General features: G+C 38.2%; 1 protein-coding gene across 2 annotated transcripts; it reads left to right on the forward strand.

Moving 5' to 3' along the window:
- Positions 1 to 884: 884 nt before the first annotated feature.
- On the forward strand, positions 885 to 13,199 carry LOC124183679 (ATP-binding cassette subfamily C member 4-like). Of its 2 annotated transcripts, none has more exons than XM_046572459.1 (17): positions 885 to 1,196; positions 2,712 to 2,936; positions 3,895 to 4,005; positions 5,408 to 5,783; positions 6,888 to 7,019; positions 7,178 to 7,369; positions 7,437 to 7,745; positions 7,811 to 8,260; positions 8,363 to 8,668; positions 8,832 to 8,960; positions 9,327 to 9,846; positions 9,918 to 10,148; positions 10,237 to 10,473; positions 10,544 to 10,806; positions 11,171 to 11,616; positions 11,791 to 11,920; positions 12,004 to 13,199. In XM_046572459.1, the coding sequence occupies exons 2-17, from the start codon at positions 2,860 to 2,862 to the stop codon at positions 12,199 to 12,201; spliced, it is 4,107 nt and encodes a 1,368-aa protein (XP_046428415.1). In that variant the 5' UTR covers positions 885 to 1,196; positions 2,712 to 2,859; the 3' UTR covers positions 12,202 to 13,199. The 2 variants fall into 2 exon arrangements, with proteins under 2 accessions (XP_046428415.1, XP_046428416.1); XM_046572460.1 differs by having other exon boundaries at positions 2,715 to 2,936.
- The last annotated feature ends 1,836 nt before the right edge of the window (positions 13,200 to 15,035 follow it).

Below are 15,035 nucleotides of genomic sequence, written 5' to 3' on the forward strand. Positions count from 1 at the left end.
TTTAGAATGAATTCAAACCGAACAACCAATTTTTAATTTTTTTCAACCATATATCTGGAGGAGAGAACCTTTTATCAAAATATCAACTCACGATGTAGCTTGATCGGTTTACTTTTTACGCTTACAGAACGTAATTTGCAGAAAGAAAGAGAAAAAAAAAAATAAATAAATAAGTAAAACATACATAGGCAAAGAGATTGAAACGTTTTGAAAAACCGAAAATGGAACGTTTAACGAAACTCGACGTGATATCGTGAAACGATTTCCCAGATGTCAGAATAGTTTTCGAAAGGGAAATATATAGCTAAAGGAGTTGGAATTTTCTAGAGCGTGAAGAGAGAAACGGTGTGATCATTGAAAAAATAAAAAAATAAAAAATCACCGATCTAATCCGGTCTCGATCAAACTTGGAATGCTCTAGTTCAATACACATATTACATGCAACAAGTACATGATATTTATCATAATGATGTAAACTAGGTGATCCGACCTTTATGAGAAGGATTTGAATAATTTCAAGGAACGATCGAAAGGACACAGAAAATAGCGATAGAAATTCAAAGAATGTACGTGTGATGAATGAATAAATAAAAGCGAATGAATAATTCATCGTACAGGGTTGTAAGAAAAAAAATCAAAATCAACTATCTACTCGACGCTGCATTAATAACGATGACGGCGATAATGTTGGACAGATATTATCTGCGATTTTTTCGATCGAAGACGATCAAGCTGGTATTTACGACGCGGTGTTGAAACGTTCACCTGTATTCGGCAGGTGGTGTTATACGTATGTGTGCCGGAATCGATGGTTCGAAACGGCCCTGTTCCGTCCCTTGGCTTTATGCGATTCCTGAGGTGAGTATAGAGCTAATTGCCAACAGCGACAACGTGCAGACAGTGATCGGCTGTGAAGGTGGTCGGATCGATATTTTGTATTTGAGAAACAAGGTTGTATCGATTTCATATCATTTTTTCTATTCTTCTTATCACATCCCGCGTGTGATTTTTACAATTTTAATTTTTTTCGCTCAGTGTTCACAAACAATTTCCTCAATATTTTCGATAAATTCCGCGTTCAAACACCGTAAATTAAACAATCGTTATTCAGTTAACGTTAGAAAGTGACCAAGAGGAAGGCGACAACCATTTTTTTCGCACGAGAAGAAAAAAAAAAATGGAACAAGAAAAAATCGGTAATCAAATAGTGCTAAAAATAATAAGAATAATTTAATAATAATAACAGTGTTAGTAATAATTATCAGTTATTACTATTACACGTGGTGTAATAATTTTAACCCTACAACTCATGACTTCATTTTGCTAACTTCAAACGCATTACTGGGGTCCGATAGCAACCCAGGCTTTTCTTTATCATAAAACCAGACATGTGCCGGACTTTCTCGTACATGGTTTTCTTCTTTTCCTTATTTCCTCAAGGAAGAGAACGGTGAACGAGAAATCCGATTTTATTTACACTTAGTTAATGAAAAACCCATTCGAAGATTCAAAACCACGTAGCGATAGCGACGCTGAGCGTAGTTCAAAATTTGCGTGATATGCGTTTGGCCCCAGTTATGAATCGTAAGGTTAAATGAATATAATTTTCGTTACGTGTTACACGTAAACGGAACAATTTATTAGGCACCAATAGAGAAAAAGTTCAAGGTGCGTGCCTGTTTCTAATTCTTATTATTTAGTTTTCGATTATTTATAGATTATACAATTCATGACTTATGTCAACTTTACTGGTATAATTCCTTTCAATCCATACAATTTGATCAAACGGAGAAAACAAATTCCCACAAATTTTTATCTCTCAATGAAATTTGGTTTTCATATTGGTCTCTCGCTTGTTGTATCTCATTCAGTTCTGAATAGGTTTTCTTTTGTTTCGGCTGGATTTTTTTACGTCACACTCGCGATCGCGGAATTGTAAAATGTTTGTGAAAGATTGAAAATCCGAAATCTGACGTAACATGAAAATCTTACGTTATAAACGGATCTCAGTTCGAAATTGTAACGGGAATCTTTCTCCACATGCATATAATATGATTTACGTTATGCTACATAATTACTAATTTGTCTTTTTCACTTTTTTATGTTTTGCATTTTTTTTTACGTTTTTCGCGATACACTGAATACCATGTATGAATTTTTGAAAATTATGAAAATACAACATGGTTCAACGAAATTATCAAAGATGCGACAGAAAACCAAACGTTAAAAAAATAACGACACACAAGATTAAAATTCGCATTCAAATTCTTGTATTCAGGTTAAAGGCTATTTCATTTCCAGACGCTCTACTTATCATTATTTACACAGCTGCATGCGTTCGAATATGTATTCTCATATCCATATTTGTATTTTTATGAAAGCATAAATTATAAATGGTGTTTTTATTACAACTTTGGTAATAGGATAAACATTGTCCATTCAATTTCCCACTTTGAACATGTTTATATATTTACACCGTGACAAAAACGTGTTTTATTCTTCCAGAAATCAAATAATAATTAATAGGAGGGTCAGTTATTTGTTTTGATTTTTTATGTAATCTGACAGAACTTTAAAATATTGGAAAATTTTTCTATTGGCTTACACGGTTTGAGGCAACTTTAAAAGAGTTGAGCTTAATGTATTTCCCGTCATTATTTTTATTAACACTTCGTACTTATAAAAGTTTTCGCCCTTCAATTTTGTTTCAGCAGTGCAAAAGTAGGATTTATGAGCTTCTGTGAGAATAAAACTCTCGCTGGCTTGTACGATCTGTGCGTAGAAGGAAAAAAGTGGAAGTACAAGTCCGTTATTGTTTTCTTTGAGTTTGGAAAACAGAAAAATAGTTAAACAAAAATTATGGATACTAGAGAGAAACACCAAGGACGTAGAAATCCCCAGGAATCGTCAAACATAATCAGTTTGTTGTTCTTTGGGTAAGGTATAAATTATTTTATAGTATTGCATAACGGGTAAAGGTGTAAAAAAGACAGGGAAAGGAGAGAATAAAAGTAAAAAGAGTTGGAAATAATGAAAAGAGTAAAATAAAGGAAAATTGAGTACATCACATTACGAATGCCGAATTGTCGAATGTCTTACCTCACGTTCCACAAATATGTCTAACTTTGAAAAATATTTCTTCTGAACAACGTCTGAATGTTATCGTTTACAAGGAACACGTTATACGCACGTAAAACGTCGCGTATTATTTCAGAATTCGTACATAAACACATTTGCATAAAATAAATATAGTTTTGTTATTGTTTCCATTATTAATAACATGAACCGTATGGGAAAAATGAAAGAAAAGAAAAACATAGAACAATAAAAATATCACCGTATTTCTATTTCTTTTGAGGCTACAATTTTGTCACTTTCATCGTGCAATAGAAAAAGACGGCGTAGATAGAGAAATACTAGTACTCGTATACAATTGAACGCGATAATACTACATAATCGATATTTGATATCGTAGTTACGACGAACACTGTCTCGAATAATTTTTTTACATAAGTTGTCGCGTATTTTTTCAGCGAACGTACACCTGCTTACTAGGTAAAAACTGTTTTCTATTTTACTTCTTGCAATAATAATTCGCACGCGAATGACAATGTACGTATTTTTCAACTTATTACAGGTGTATGCATATATAAACGTAAATAACTAATTACCGATAAGAAACGGGCAAGAACTGTGTCAAACGCATAAATCAGTCAACCTGATATTTATTTAAATTTATTTTTTAATATTTTTAATCATTTATCGATTTCGTTCAATTTTGTTCATTTGAAGTGAAGGAAAACTTGCATTCAAAGTTCGAAGAATTTATCACCGCGATAATAAGAATGTAATTTTAAATTTACCAATTATATGCATCAGAATTGTAAATTGCAGATGGATGATACCGATATTCTGGAAAGGTGCAAAACGTGATCTGCAAGTAACAGATTTGTACGATCCGCTAAAATACGACGAATCTGGAAGCCTTGGGGACCGACTTCAGACGTAAGAATATCATATAAGTTTTTTGTTATAGTTTTAAAACTTAAATATAATATGACATCAAGAAGTATAAAATTTGACTATTCATGGAAGCTCCAAGATTTCTCGTCTAGATTTCTACTTGATATTAATTGTAATTAATTTATCGATCGAACAGACTAGCAGCAATGCAGAAAAAAATCAACATGGCCACCTTTACTCCGCTTACGATTCTAGTTTGACTGCAAAACGATTCCCAGTGCTTCAAATTTCTCGGTGTTTATTTTGGGTACAAAAATACGATGGCAAGAATTATTCGGTCATAATTGCTTTTTCACAGAATACTTCGAAACTGAGAATTGAGCGAGTGAAATGTTATACACTGTATTTGGCACGTATTTTGAGGGAAATTAGATTCAGCAGATAATCTTTAACTAGATCGGCGAATATCCGAGAATCTGTAATGAGAGTCGTGGCAAAATTCGATGCTTGCGCATTATGTGGACATACCTACAGAACTGTTATATCACACTACTCAAGAGTTTTACACACCTTGCGCTTAAGCGGTCTGTAATCAAGCTGGAATAACGAGCGTGTCTAAGGCAGTAGCATTAAAAATCAATATAATTCTATTAACAACATACTATGGCTGGTTGAGATGTTATGCATTGCGAAATAACGTGTCGGTTATAATTGTACACATCTGTGGAAATATTGACGCGTTGTGAAAAGGTATATGAATGACTAAGCTATGTGTGTAACATACTTACAAGTAATTCGAAAGAAAAATAAAAGGAACGGTTTTTCAGAAAGTGAAATGGGTCAATGGATTTATTGAATAATAAACGCGAATGAAAGATAACCGACCTTGATTTTCGCTATTTTTCGAATTGTACCAACTATTTTTCGGTGTACGAAAATCTTCTTTTGAACATCTTTTTTTGGGTTTCGTGTTTGAGCCAATTTTGTTCACGTCATATCATGTAGGTAGTTCTGAGTAAAAGCAAGTCACGTTCATGGCTGGTTTCAGAATACGAGTATACAAGTTAGATAATGATGTTGATCAAAGGATTTGTACATTTATATCACAGAAAATCCACGGAGCTTACGTAAAAGCGTAACCGTGAAATACTGTATTTCACCTCATTGTCAGCCTTGTATTAGCTTATCTTGATTACAGTTTTTCTCAGTACAGTCATTTATTATACGAGTTTACACTTACACTACATTTTTAATTCTTTTCTTATTTCAATCCTAATATACAATTTCCCAGTACAGATAAAATCAAGTTCAGGGTTGTTTGACTTGACGAGAAATGGCTACGAAAAATCCAGCTAATCGTTCAAGACATAATCTACGAAAAATTTCAATTGCAAGTTGGAAAGAAAGTAGAATGTTTAAAAAGAATTATAATTTTTCCACACAGAGAATGGGAAAAAGAATTGATAAAAGCGGATGGTGAGTTGGTACTGGGAAAAGACGGCAAGAAGAAGGCGAGGAAGCAGCCAAGCTTGACTTGGGCGATAGTGAGGGTGTTCTGGGTTCGCTACATGATTCAGGGGCTGCTGTTGTTCGTGCAGTTGATGGTGTTGAAGATACTCCAGCCAATACTGCAAGGTTGGATAATCGACTACTTCAATCCGGGCCAAGATACGATCACGCGTAACGATGTTTCCCTCTACGCTGGCTACCTGATCCTCGTCACATTGGGAATAGTTTTCATAACCCATCACACAAATCTGCAAGTGCAAAAAGTTGGCATGTGCATCAGGGTGGCCTGCTGTTCACTGATATATAGAAAGGTAAAGACGAGGCAAATCTGCATGGAAGCTTTTCGAAGTTTTCAAATTTCATTTATACAACGACAACCGATTGAAAAATTCTGTCGGAGATAATTTTTTTCAAAAGTATGTAGATAGAGCTTCGTATGCTCTGTGAAATGTTTTGCGGTGTCCACGATATCTCAAAATTGGCTCAACCAACCTTGCCGGATGCCGTCCCTCTGACATTGAACTGAAGTTACACTTACAAATTTCACTTCGATAATACGTAGGTTTCACGGTGGAGCTAAGAATTTTCTAAAGTGTATTATCACTGAAATTACATTAAAAGCATACCAAAGTCCCACCGAAAAATGATGGAAAAGATTTCTTACTCCACTGAAATTAAACTGAATTCTACAGTCATACTTATAACTGAAATCCACAAAAATTAAAAAATGCGGAAATATTGTGTTTTGAAAAACACTTGGTGATTTTTTGGCGGTACCAGAGTGGATTTTGGTAAAATCGTAGTGAAAAAATTTCGCAACTACATCGAAGAATTGAGTGGAATTTGAGTTACCTGGAATGTCACTCTAATATCATTGATTTTGGGATCTACCGAAAAAACTCTACTTATAACACGATGGCACCAAATCCGTCGGGAAATTTTTTTAAAATTTGGAGCCAGATGCAGTATTCTTGGATACTTTATTCTCTTTGCCGTATTCCAGGTTTTTTTTCTGTCAACTAACTAAAACAGTCGTAAATTTCTTATAAAAAACCGAATTTCAACTTCACTGTCCACCGTTTTGCCCCAGAAAAAAATTTAACATAGTGGCAAAAATTATAGTGGCATCAATTATCTAAGAATACTGTTCCCAAATTTGAAGTAAATCGTTTCAGCCGTTTCTGAGATATCGTGGGAATCACAAAACATGTCACCGATTGATACGATTAATGTTTCGGTGAATTATAACGCTTTCAATCGATTAATTCTAATGAAAAGAATATGTCAATGAAGCTCGGTCTACATACTTTTCACTAAATCAAACCACAACAAACTCGAATAACAATCGGTTCTTGAGGTATGAATTTACAAAATACCTAGATAAATGGCATCCAACCGCTTTCTTTCCTCTTCAGGTTCTTCGGCTCAATCAGGCTGCATTGAACAATACCGCTGCTGGCCAGGTGGCCAACTTGATCAGCAACGACGTGGCGCGTTTCGATTTCGTTCCGCTGTTTCTTCACTTCGTTTGGATCATGCCGATGCAGGTGAGGAAATTTCACAACTCTGATTCGAAACACGATCAACTCTTCCGACGCTTATTTTGTTCTCTGGATTCATAGCTTTGCTGCAGTAACCACTGAGGTTATTGCTCAAAGACTGTAGTAGTACTGGCTTTGAACACAACCTGATCGTTCGATTACAGGTGCTACTGATAGGCTACGTGATGTGGCAGTCGGTTGGCATTGCTGCTTTGGTTGGAATCGGAGCGATGATGCTGCAGACGATACCGATTCAAGGTTACATGAGCCACGTGAGCGCGAAATTCAGGTCGAAGATCGCGGTCAAGACTGACCACCGGGTGCAACTGATGAGCGAACTGATTTCCGGGATACAGGTAACGTGCACCGCTTGCGAATTGCCGTCTTGTTAATTCTCACGAAGGAAATATGGTCAATTCACAGGTGGTCAAAATGTACTCGTGGGAAAAGCCATTTGATTTGATAGTGTCGAAGGTTCGAGCACTCGAAATGAAACTAATTGCTGTCACGACCTACCTGAGAGGAATTTACCTCAGTATTATGGTCTTCTCCGAACGAATGACGCTCTACTTGACCCTGATCACCTTTGTACTCATGGGCAATACCCTTACTGCTGATGTATCGTTCGTGCTGTCTACCTTGTTCAACGTTCTGCAAATGACATGCGCAATTTGCTTTCCGCAAGCAATCATAATGGCTGGCGAAACCGCGGTGTCACTGAAGAGATTGACGGTAAGTTTGACGCTGTTCTTTGTGTTTCTGAACACTGAAGGTAATGGTGCATCTATTTTTTTCAGGATTTCTTACTACTGGATGAGATCAAAGTTCCCGAAAATGTGAATAAGAAACTGAAAAATGGCACGGCGCATGCGGAAAAGCAGATGACAGGTCAACGGTTCGAAAACGGGGTCGGGATTGAGATGGTAAACGTGGCAGCGAACTGGGTCCACGGTCAGCTGCCGCCAACTTTGTGTCAAGTGACAATGAACGTTGGGGTTCAATCACTTTCCGTCCTCGTGGGCTCTGTCGGCTCGGGTAAATCATCGTTGCTGCACCTGATACTAGGTGAGCTGCGACCGGGAGCCGGAAGCGTGAATTTATACACCAGCGAAAACGGCGTCAAAACGATCATCAGCCCCAAGGACATTCGTATTTCGTACGCAAGTCAGGATCCTTGGCTTTTCTCAGCCTCCATTCGTGACAATATTCTGTTCGGTCAGCCTTACGACAGGATCAGGTACCAGGAGGTGGGTTAAGATCATTCGTGCTTTGTCAGCTTGCTAGGCTTTGAATCGCTCAGCCAGGTCACAATGAGTGTTGAATTGTAAACTATTGTGGTACTGTTTCAGGTCACCAGAGTCTGTGCTTTGCTGAAGGACTTCGAACAGCTACCTCAGGGTGACATGAGCTTCGTTGGCGAAAGAGGTGCATCCTTGTCCGGAGGACAGAGAGCTCGAGTTAATCTGGCCAGAGCCGTTTACAGAGACGCTGATCTATACTTGCTTGATGATCCACTTAGTGCAGTCGACGCTCGAGTAGGTCGTCACTTGTTCGAGGAGTGCATCCAGGGATACCTGAAGGGAAAAACCCGCATCCTAGTCACTCATCAACTCCAGTACCTTTCGCAAGCGGACAGCATTATCGTTTTAGACCGCGTAAGATTTCCCATGAACTGATTCACCTTCATCACTCAGGTCTCTTCTGTCTGTGTTCTGTTTTTTATTGTAATTCACCGATGCTCCTGTGATTCCATGATTTCATGCCAATAAATAAAATCTCATACTTATCCTTTACTCGAGCTTAAACGACGTTTTTCAGGGCACCGTTGAACATCAGGGCACGTACAGTGAGCTGGGCAAGACAAACATCACCCATGTTTTGGACTCTCATGATTCCGAGAAACGCAAGATCGAAGAAACTGCTGAAGGAGAAAACAATGACCCAAATGTAATTCTAGTTTCTCTATTTCTACACCAGAGAATTACAAGGAGTGGGTGAATCTATCTACATGTCTATTTCCATTATGTGTAATCGAAGGTCACGACCACAAATGGTACATGTCGAAGTGTATCAAGTACTGAAGACTTGTATCTAGCGATAAATCATATTTAAAGTCGGATTTTACTAAAGAATCAAGTAATCGAATGGTTTGAAAGTCATTGTAATGAATGCCCAATTTTGTAAAATGGCCTTGCATAATTGATCTACTTACTTAAAAAAAAAGGTCAAACAGACTGATAAGTGAAGAGGATTATTGAGGGTATTGAAATATTTGAGATCAACGCTGAATGACAAGTTGAAATACTGTTTCAGACGCATGCATCATCGGAAGGCGACGACGTTGACCGGATTTCCCAGGTCGCGGAGAGCGTTGAGGAGTACAGAGACGTGAGCGAGGAGGAGATGGCCACTGGAGAAATGTCGAACAAGGTGTACTGGGGCTACTTTAAAGCTGGTGGAAACACCTGTTTCCTGGCCTTTCTTCTGCTAGTCTTCATCGCAGCTCAGCTGTCTTCTAGCGGCACTGACTACTGGGTGACCTACTGGACGAACCAGGAGATCCTCAAGGCCGTCAGTTCCTCGAATAGCTCTGTTAGAGCCGGGAACGACAGCAAAGGTGCAACGACGCCATTCTACGACGAGTACGGAGTTTTCCGGACAGACTTGGCGGTCTATATTTACACGGGGTGCATCATCCTCTGCATCTTCCTCACCTCGATGCGGAGCTTCCTTTTCATGCGCAACTGCATCAACTCCAGTCGAAATATTCACAATACCATGTTCTCGAATCTTCTGAGAGCCACGATGAGATTTTTCAATACCAATCCATCTGGTACGTCGAAATTGTTTATGTTTTTGAGATTGCCTGAGGTACTGATTATTTGTCTCTTATTTTCCACCCAGGAAGAATTCTCAATCGCTTTTCCAAGGATATTGGCGCGATGGACGAACTTCTACCTAGAGTGATGCTTGAGACTCTTCAGATATTCAGTATCATGATTGGAATTCTGATCATGGTTGTGGTTGTCAATTACTGGATGGCCATACCAACTGTCATCATGATTTCTATATTCTACGTAATCAGGGTCTACTTTCTCAAAACTGCCCAGGACGTTAAGCGGCTGGAAGGAATCAGTAAGTCTCAGAAATTTTTCACTTTTCACATGCGTGAACAAAATTAGGTATATGCATCATAGTTTACAACGGCTGTATCAATTTTCAGCCAAGAGTCCCGTGTTCTCTCACGTAACCTCCACTCTTGATGGGCTGACAACGATTCGAAGCAGAGGCTCTCCAGTCGCAGTAATGCTGCGCAAGGAATTTGACGACTATCAGGACTCGCACACCGCAGCCTGGTACTTGACCATCGCCTCTGGAACCGCCTTTGGTTTCTTCTTGGATTTAATTTCCTGCTGTTTTATCACCTGCGTCTGTTTCTCCTTCATCCTCCTGGACGACGGTTGGTGTCAAGCAGGCCACAAGCTTCCCATATCGAATAAATTTCTCAATAACTGCTCGACCGTTTTCAGGATACACACTCGGTGGCTCTGTTGGACTTGCCATTTCGCAATCCCTGATATTAACCGGCATGGTCCAATACGGAATCAAGCAGAGCACCGACGTAATCTCTCAAATGACGTCTGTTGAGCGGGTGTTACAGTACACCACTTTACCTCAGGAGGGACCTTTCACCACTGACAACCCGCCTCCACCCACGTGGCCTTCCAAGGGTGCCCTAGTCTTCAAGGAGGTGTCCATGAAATACGCTGAGGACAAACCGCCGGTGCTGAAGGTGAATTGATCGAAACAAGATTAATGTTATTGAGAATTACAAAGGCTATAAAGTCTATAGGGATTTTGTACGCTGATTCTGATAGTTCATCGACGGGTTCTGCTTCACGGGAAACTTTCACCGAGCTTTCGTAGATAATCTGATATGATTTTTCAACTAGGTGTCGAAAGATGTACCCTGATTTCAATGTTGACATAAGAATTTGTTATGTCATTAAATTTTTAAGTGGAGTATCAGTCGTTTTGAACTGATCTAGCGTGTTCTTAAGGCTTCGAGTTATGATTGTTCATTAGATGTGGAAGCTCTTAACCCAGAAATTTTGTAGCAGTGCCACGCTGCTTAATCCTCAAAACTGTTTCTACAGAACCTGAACGTGAACATAAAGCCAGGCTGGAAGATCGGTATAGCAGGAAGAACCGGGGCTGGGAAATCCTCACTGATCTCAGCGCTGTTTCATCTCACCGGAGATGGACTGGAGGGAGAAATTCTGTTGGACGGGATCGACACGAAGTCAATTGGACTACAGGAGTTGCGACCTCGGATTTCGATCATCCCTCAGGAGCCGATTCTGTTTTCGGCGAGTCTCCGTTACAATCTAGATCCTTTTGACCAGTATTCGGACACCCAGCTTTGGGACAGTCTGCGCGAAGTAGAACTTGGAGACGCGATTCCGTCACTGGAATTTCAGGTCGCTGGTGGCGGAGCCAATCTCAGTGTTGGACAACGCCAATTAATTTGCTTGGCCAGAGCGATTCTCAGAAACAACCGTTTGCTGGTTCTCGATGAAGCCACCGCCAACGTTGACCGAGGGTAAGTGTGACTTTAGTATTATACAACGACCCCAAAGACGCTGTAACAGGTCTACTGAAATGTTGATTTCGACTGCTTCTGACCGAAGAACGGTCACATTCATTGGCTTTCAAACTCATGCTCATATTCATGCATCAATCCTATGTGGATCTAATCAATCTTTCAATTTCTCAGCACCGACGCGTTAGTTCAGAACACAATCAGACGAAGGTTCGCCGATTGCACTGTACTGACCATAGCTCATCGTCTGAACACGATAATGGACAGTGACCGAGTGATAGTGATGGAAGGCGGTCGTATAGTGGTAAGTGTAACGACGTGAACCCGAGCCAAGAATTGCAGTGCGGTCTCGCTTAATCGAAACTCTGCTTCCGTACAAACCCACAGGAATTCGGTCACCCTCATGTCCTCCTGAAAAACCGGAACGGTCCGCTATCGCTGATGGTGCAGCAAACCAGCAAGGGCATGGCAGAAAAGCTCGCCGAGATTGCCGAGGAAGCTTATCAAACGAACCCCGAGTTTGCCCAGGCATACAAAAGCGGCGTCATCGTCGACGGCAGTAACAACCAGATTACCTATCTCTGATGCGACGAGGAAAATGAAAGCTGACGGAATTTTTTACTGCCCTCGGGGATGCTGTATTTTTATGTTACATACAACATTTGTATTCGAAATTTCTGAAGATTGACAAAGCTCTGTCAGTGGATTGAATAGAATCTTGAATTTTAACATACGTAATTTAAATATCTTTGATATTTCTGGAAACACTGAGAAAAAATAACGATGAAACTAATCTCCGGTTCCAGTCTGTTCTTGTGAAGTTTGATGAGAATTCGATTGAGAGACACGTCTGTGAAACCACTGAATCAGTTTTATTGAGACGTCGGATTAATGCAAGTGTCTAATTCTTCAGTCTTCTTCAGAATTGTTTGAACCAAAGATACACTTCGTCTGAAATATTATATTATATAAATAGGATATGTATACTATGCTAGCAGCTAGCTCGGTGCTGCGAGTATTCATTTATTGTTCCAATCAATAATTATTGCCAATCCACGGTAACAATGACGAATAATAGTCGCACAAGTGATTGCATCGATACAATGCTTGATTAGATATGTTGTGTACATTACATTAATTATAGTGAATTGAGGTACTGATGTGTATATGAGCACCAGTGATTTACTATTAGAAAAACATTATTCGGTACATTAATAACCATATTCGTCAGTGTGTAATAAACTCGTGAAATTGATAATTATTTCGCAGTAACGTAATGAGGGATGCATGCTCCTTTTTCGACCTCTTATGCACGTCAAGAGGTTCGGCAAAGTTGCAGACTAAATATACAGTATATGAATATACTGCACACGTGTATAGCATTTTTCGTACCTAGGCTAAGTAGGATTTTACGAACCGATTGAGGATTGTGCATCGGAGGACCGGGTTCAAAAAATCGGTCAGTTAAGGGTGGAATGCCTTATACACATAGGGTCGTTAGATGATATATGAGCCCATGAAATGAAGTAGGTGATACGAAATGACTCTAATATCGAAGAACAATAGGCGTCGAAGATGTGACGCAAGACGAAAAGGAACATTTGCTCCATTCTCTTTATATCGTGACATGATTCTTCCAATTCCAGAACACGAATTATTTCAACTGTGACGGAATACGTGACCTGACCTAACGAAATCAAAACAAAAAGTTTGTACTGTTGGATGACTTTCCTTTCGGTCGAAACTAACAAAATTGTGACGAAAGTGACAAAATTGGCTTTTCTATGACAAAACGCGATTTTCACAGTTTTGAAACACACAGAATGAAACGTTTCAATCGAATAAAAAATAGATAAATTGATACTACCCCCCCGGCACATCTTTTACAGATTTTGTCGATGTAACTTTCAAAATAAACAACTTGAATAAAAAAAATCATGTTGACTTGTACTTCGAGAACCGAAGTTCTTGCAATAGACTTTAAAATAATCGTAACTAACATAGTTTTGTAATAAAAAACAAAACAACAGCAAGAAAAATACTTACGTTTTTCAGCAAACACACAATGGTGCATTCGGAACGCCATCGAATTCAAAGGGGCATGTTGCGACACGAAAGCCGCTTCTTGCTCTCCTCGTAACCCCCCCGCCTTGTTATCTCTGTTGGTTCTTGAGTTAGTAGCGTTCTTTTAACCAGGAATGGGCATATTTGTACGTTTTAAGTCCAAAATACAGAAGTACAAAATTACGTAGTACTGATCAAATTATCAATTACCCAGTACAGTTGGATTTTGTACTGAGCAATGCAATCAGTACTAAGTACTGTTGCACTTTGTATTTATAATTCTAATAATTACAAAATACTAGAGTATTGAGGTATGTACTTAGTACTTGTCAATGTTGTGATTACAAAGTACGTAAATCGAAAAATAAGCTGAGTTGACAAACGTATTTTTCTCTTTTAAACATAATTGAGGGCCCGGCAACAAAAAGGGGACGAAGGGAAATTTCACCGAATACATATTGTCCAGTAGAATATTTTTTCAACTTGCTCAAAACTCGATTTCAAAAGTGGGATTTGGTTGAGAATTTTATTCCGTATCTTTTTCCCAAATAAACCACATTGATAATTTTTATAGCTTATGGAATATTTATATAAAAAGCCACTCTTGAGCATACAAAAATTTTATGCCTTTTTTACTTCAACTCGTCATAACTTTATTGAATACTCATATTTCTGTCGAAACTTTCACGCGATAAACTTGATTGTATTCCGCGTCTTTCAAACCCAATTACAATCCCTAATATCAAATAGAAAAAAAATGGCGATTTGTTCAAAAAACTTTATTAAAATTTTCATTCCATGTTTTCATTCGAAAAAATAATTCATTTTTTTTGTCTCTTAGCCAAATTTTTAATACATACATAAACTTGAAATGTATATAATACAATAAATAGTATATTTTTTGATATCATTCGAATAGTTTGAATATTATTTAAATAAATAAGACAATGTTGTCTTTTTCTCTGAATCAAAATTCTACTCGGTTGTTATTATTATTTTTTTTTTAATTCTTGTTTTTAGCGTTATATGTTTCAGGAAATAAATAAATTCTTTCTCGAAAATTCACGTTGCAACTATTCTTGTCCTATTGTGAATTTACACGTATTAATCTTCTCACACAAAATATTTTTCAGGTATCTAAGAATGTCACAAAAAGCTAAATTACTATTTAAGACTTTATATTAACGGTACAACTTTAATTAGCATTTCCTATATCACAAAATACGAAATACATTCGTACTTGATAATTTCCATTTCACAAAGTACAAAATACATTCGTACTTAGTACGTTCCATTTCACAAAGTGAGAAATCAATTTGTACTTAGTATTTTGTGTTTCTCAAAGTATGAAGTAC

The sequence above is a fragment of the Neodiprion fabricii genome, chromosome 5 (genome assembly GCF_021155785.1).
Source record: "Neodiprion fabricii isolate iyNeoFabr1 chromosome 5, iyNeoFabr1.1, whole genome shotgun sequence".
NCBI classification, from domain to species: Eukaryota; Metazoa; Arthropoda; class Insecta; order Hymenoptera; family Diprionidae; genus Neodiprion; species Neodiprion fabricii.

What these genes read in the sequence shown, in the direction of transcription:
- LOC124183679 (XM_046572459.1), top strand. Translation starts at nt 2,860, where the DNA reads ATGGATACTAGAGAGAAACACCAAGGACGTAGAAATCCCCAGGAATCG. An exon ending in TGTCACTGAAGAGATTGACG is followed by an intron (nt 7,746 to 7,810) that starts GTAAGTTTGACG and finishes TATTTTTTTCAG; the next exon opens with GATTTCTTACTACTGGATGA. An exon ending in CTTCATCCTCCTGGACGACG is followed by an intron (nt 10,474 to 10,543) that starts GTTGGTGTCAAG and finishes GACCGTTTTCAG; the next exon opens with GATACACACTCGGTGGCTCT.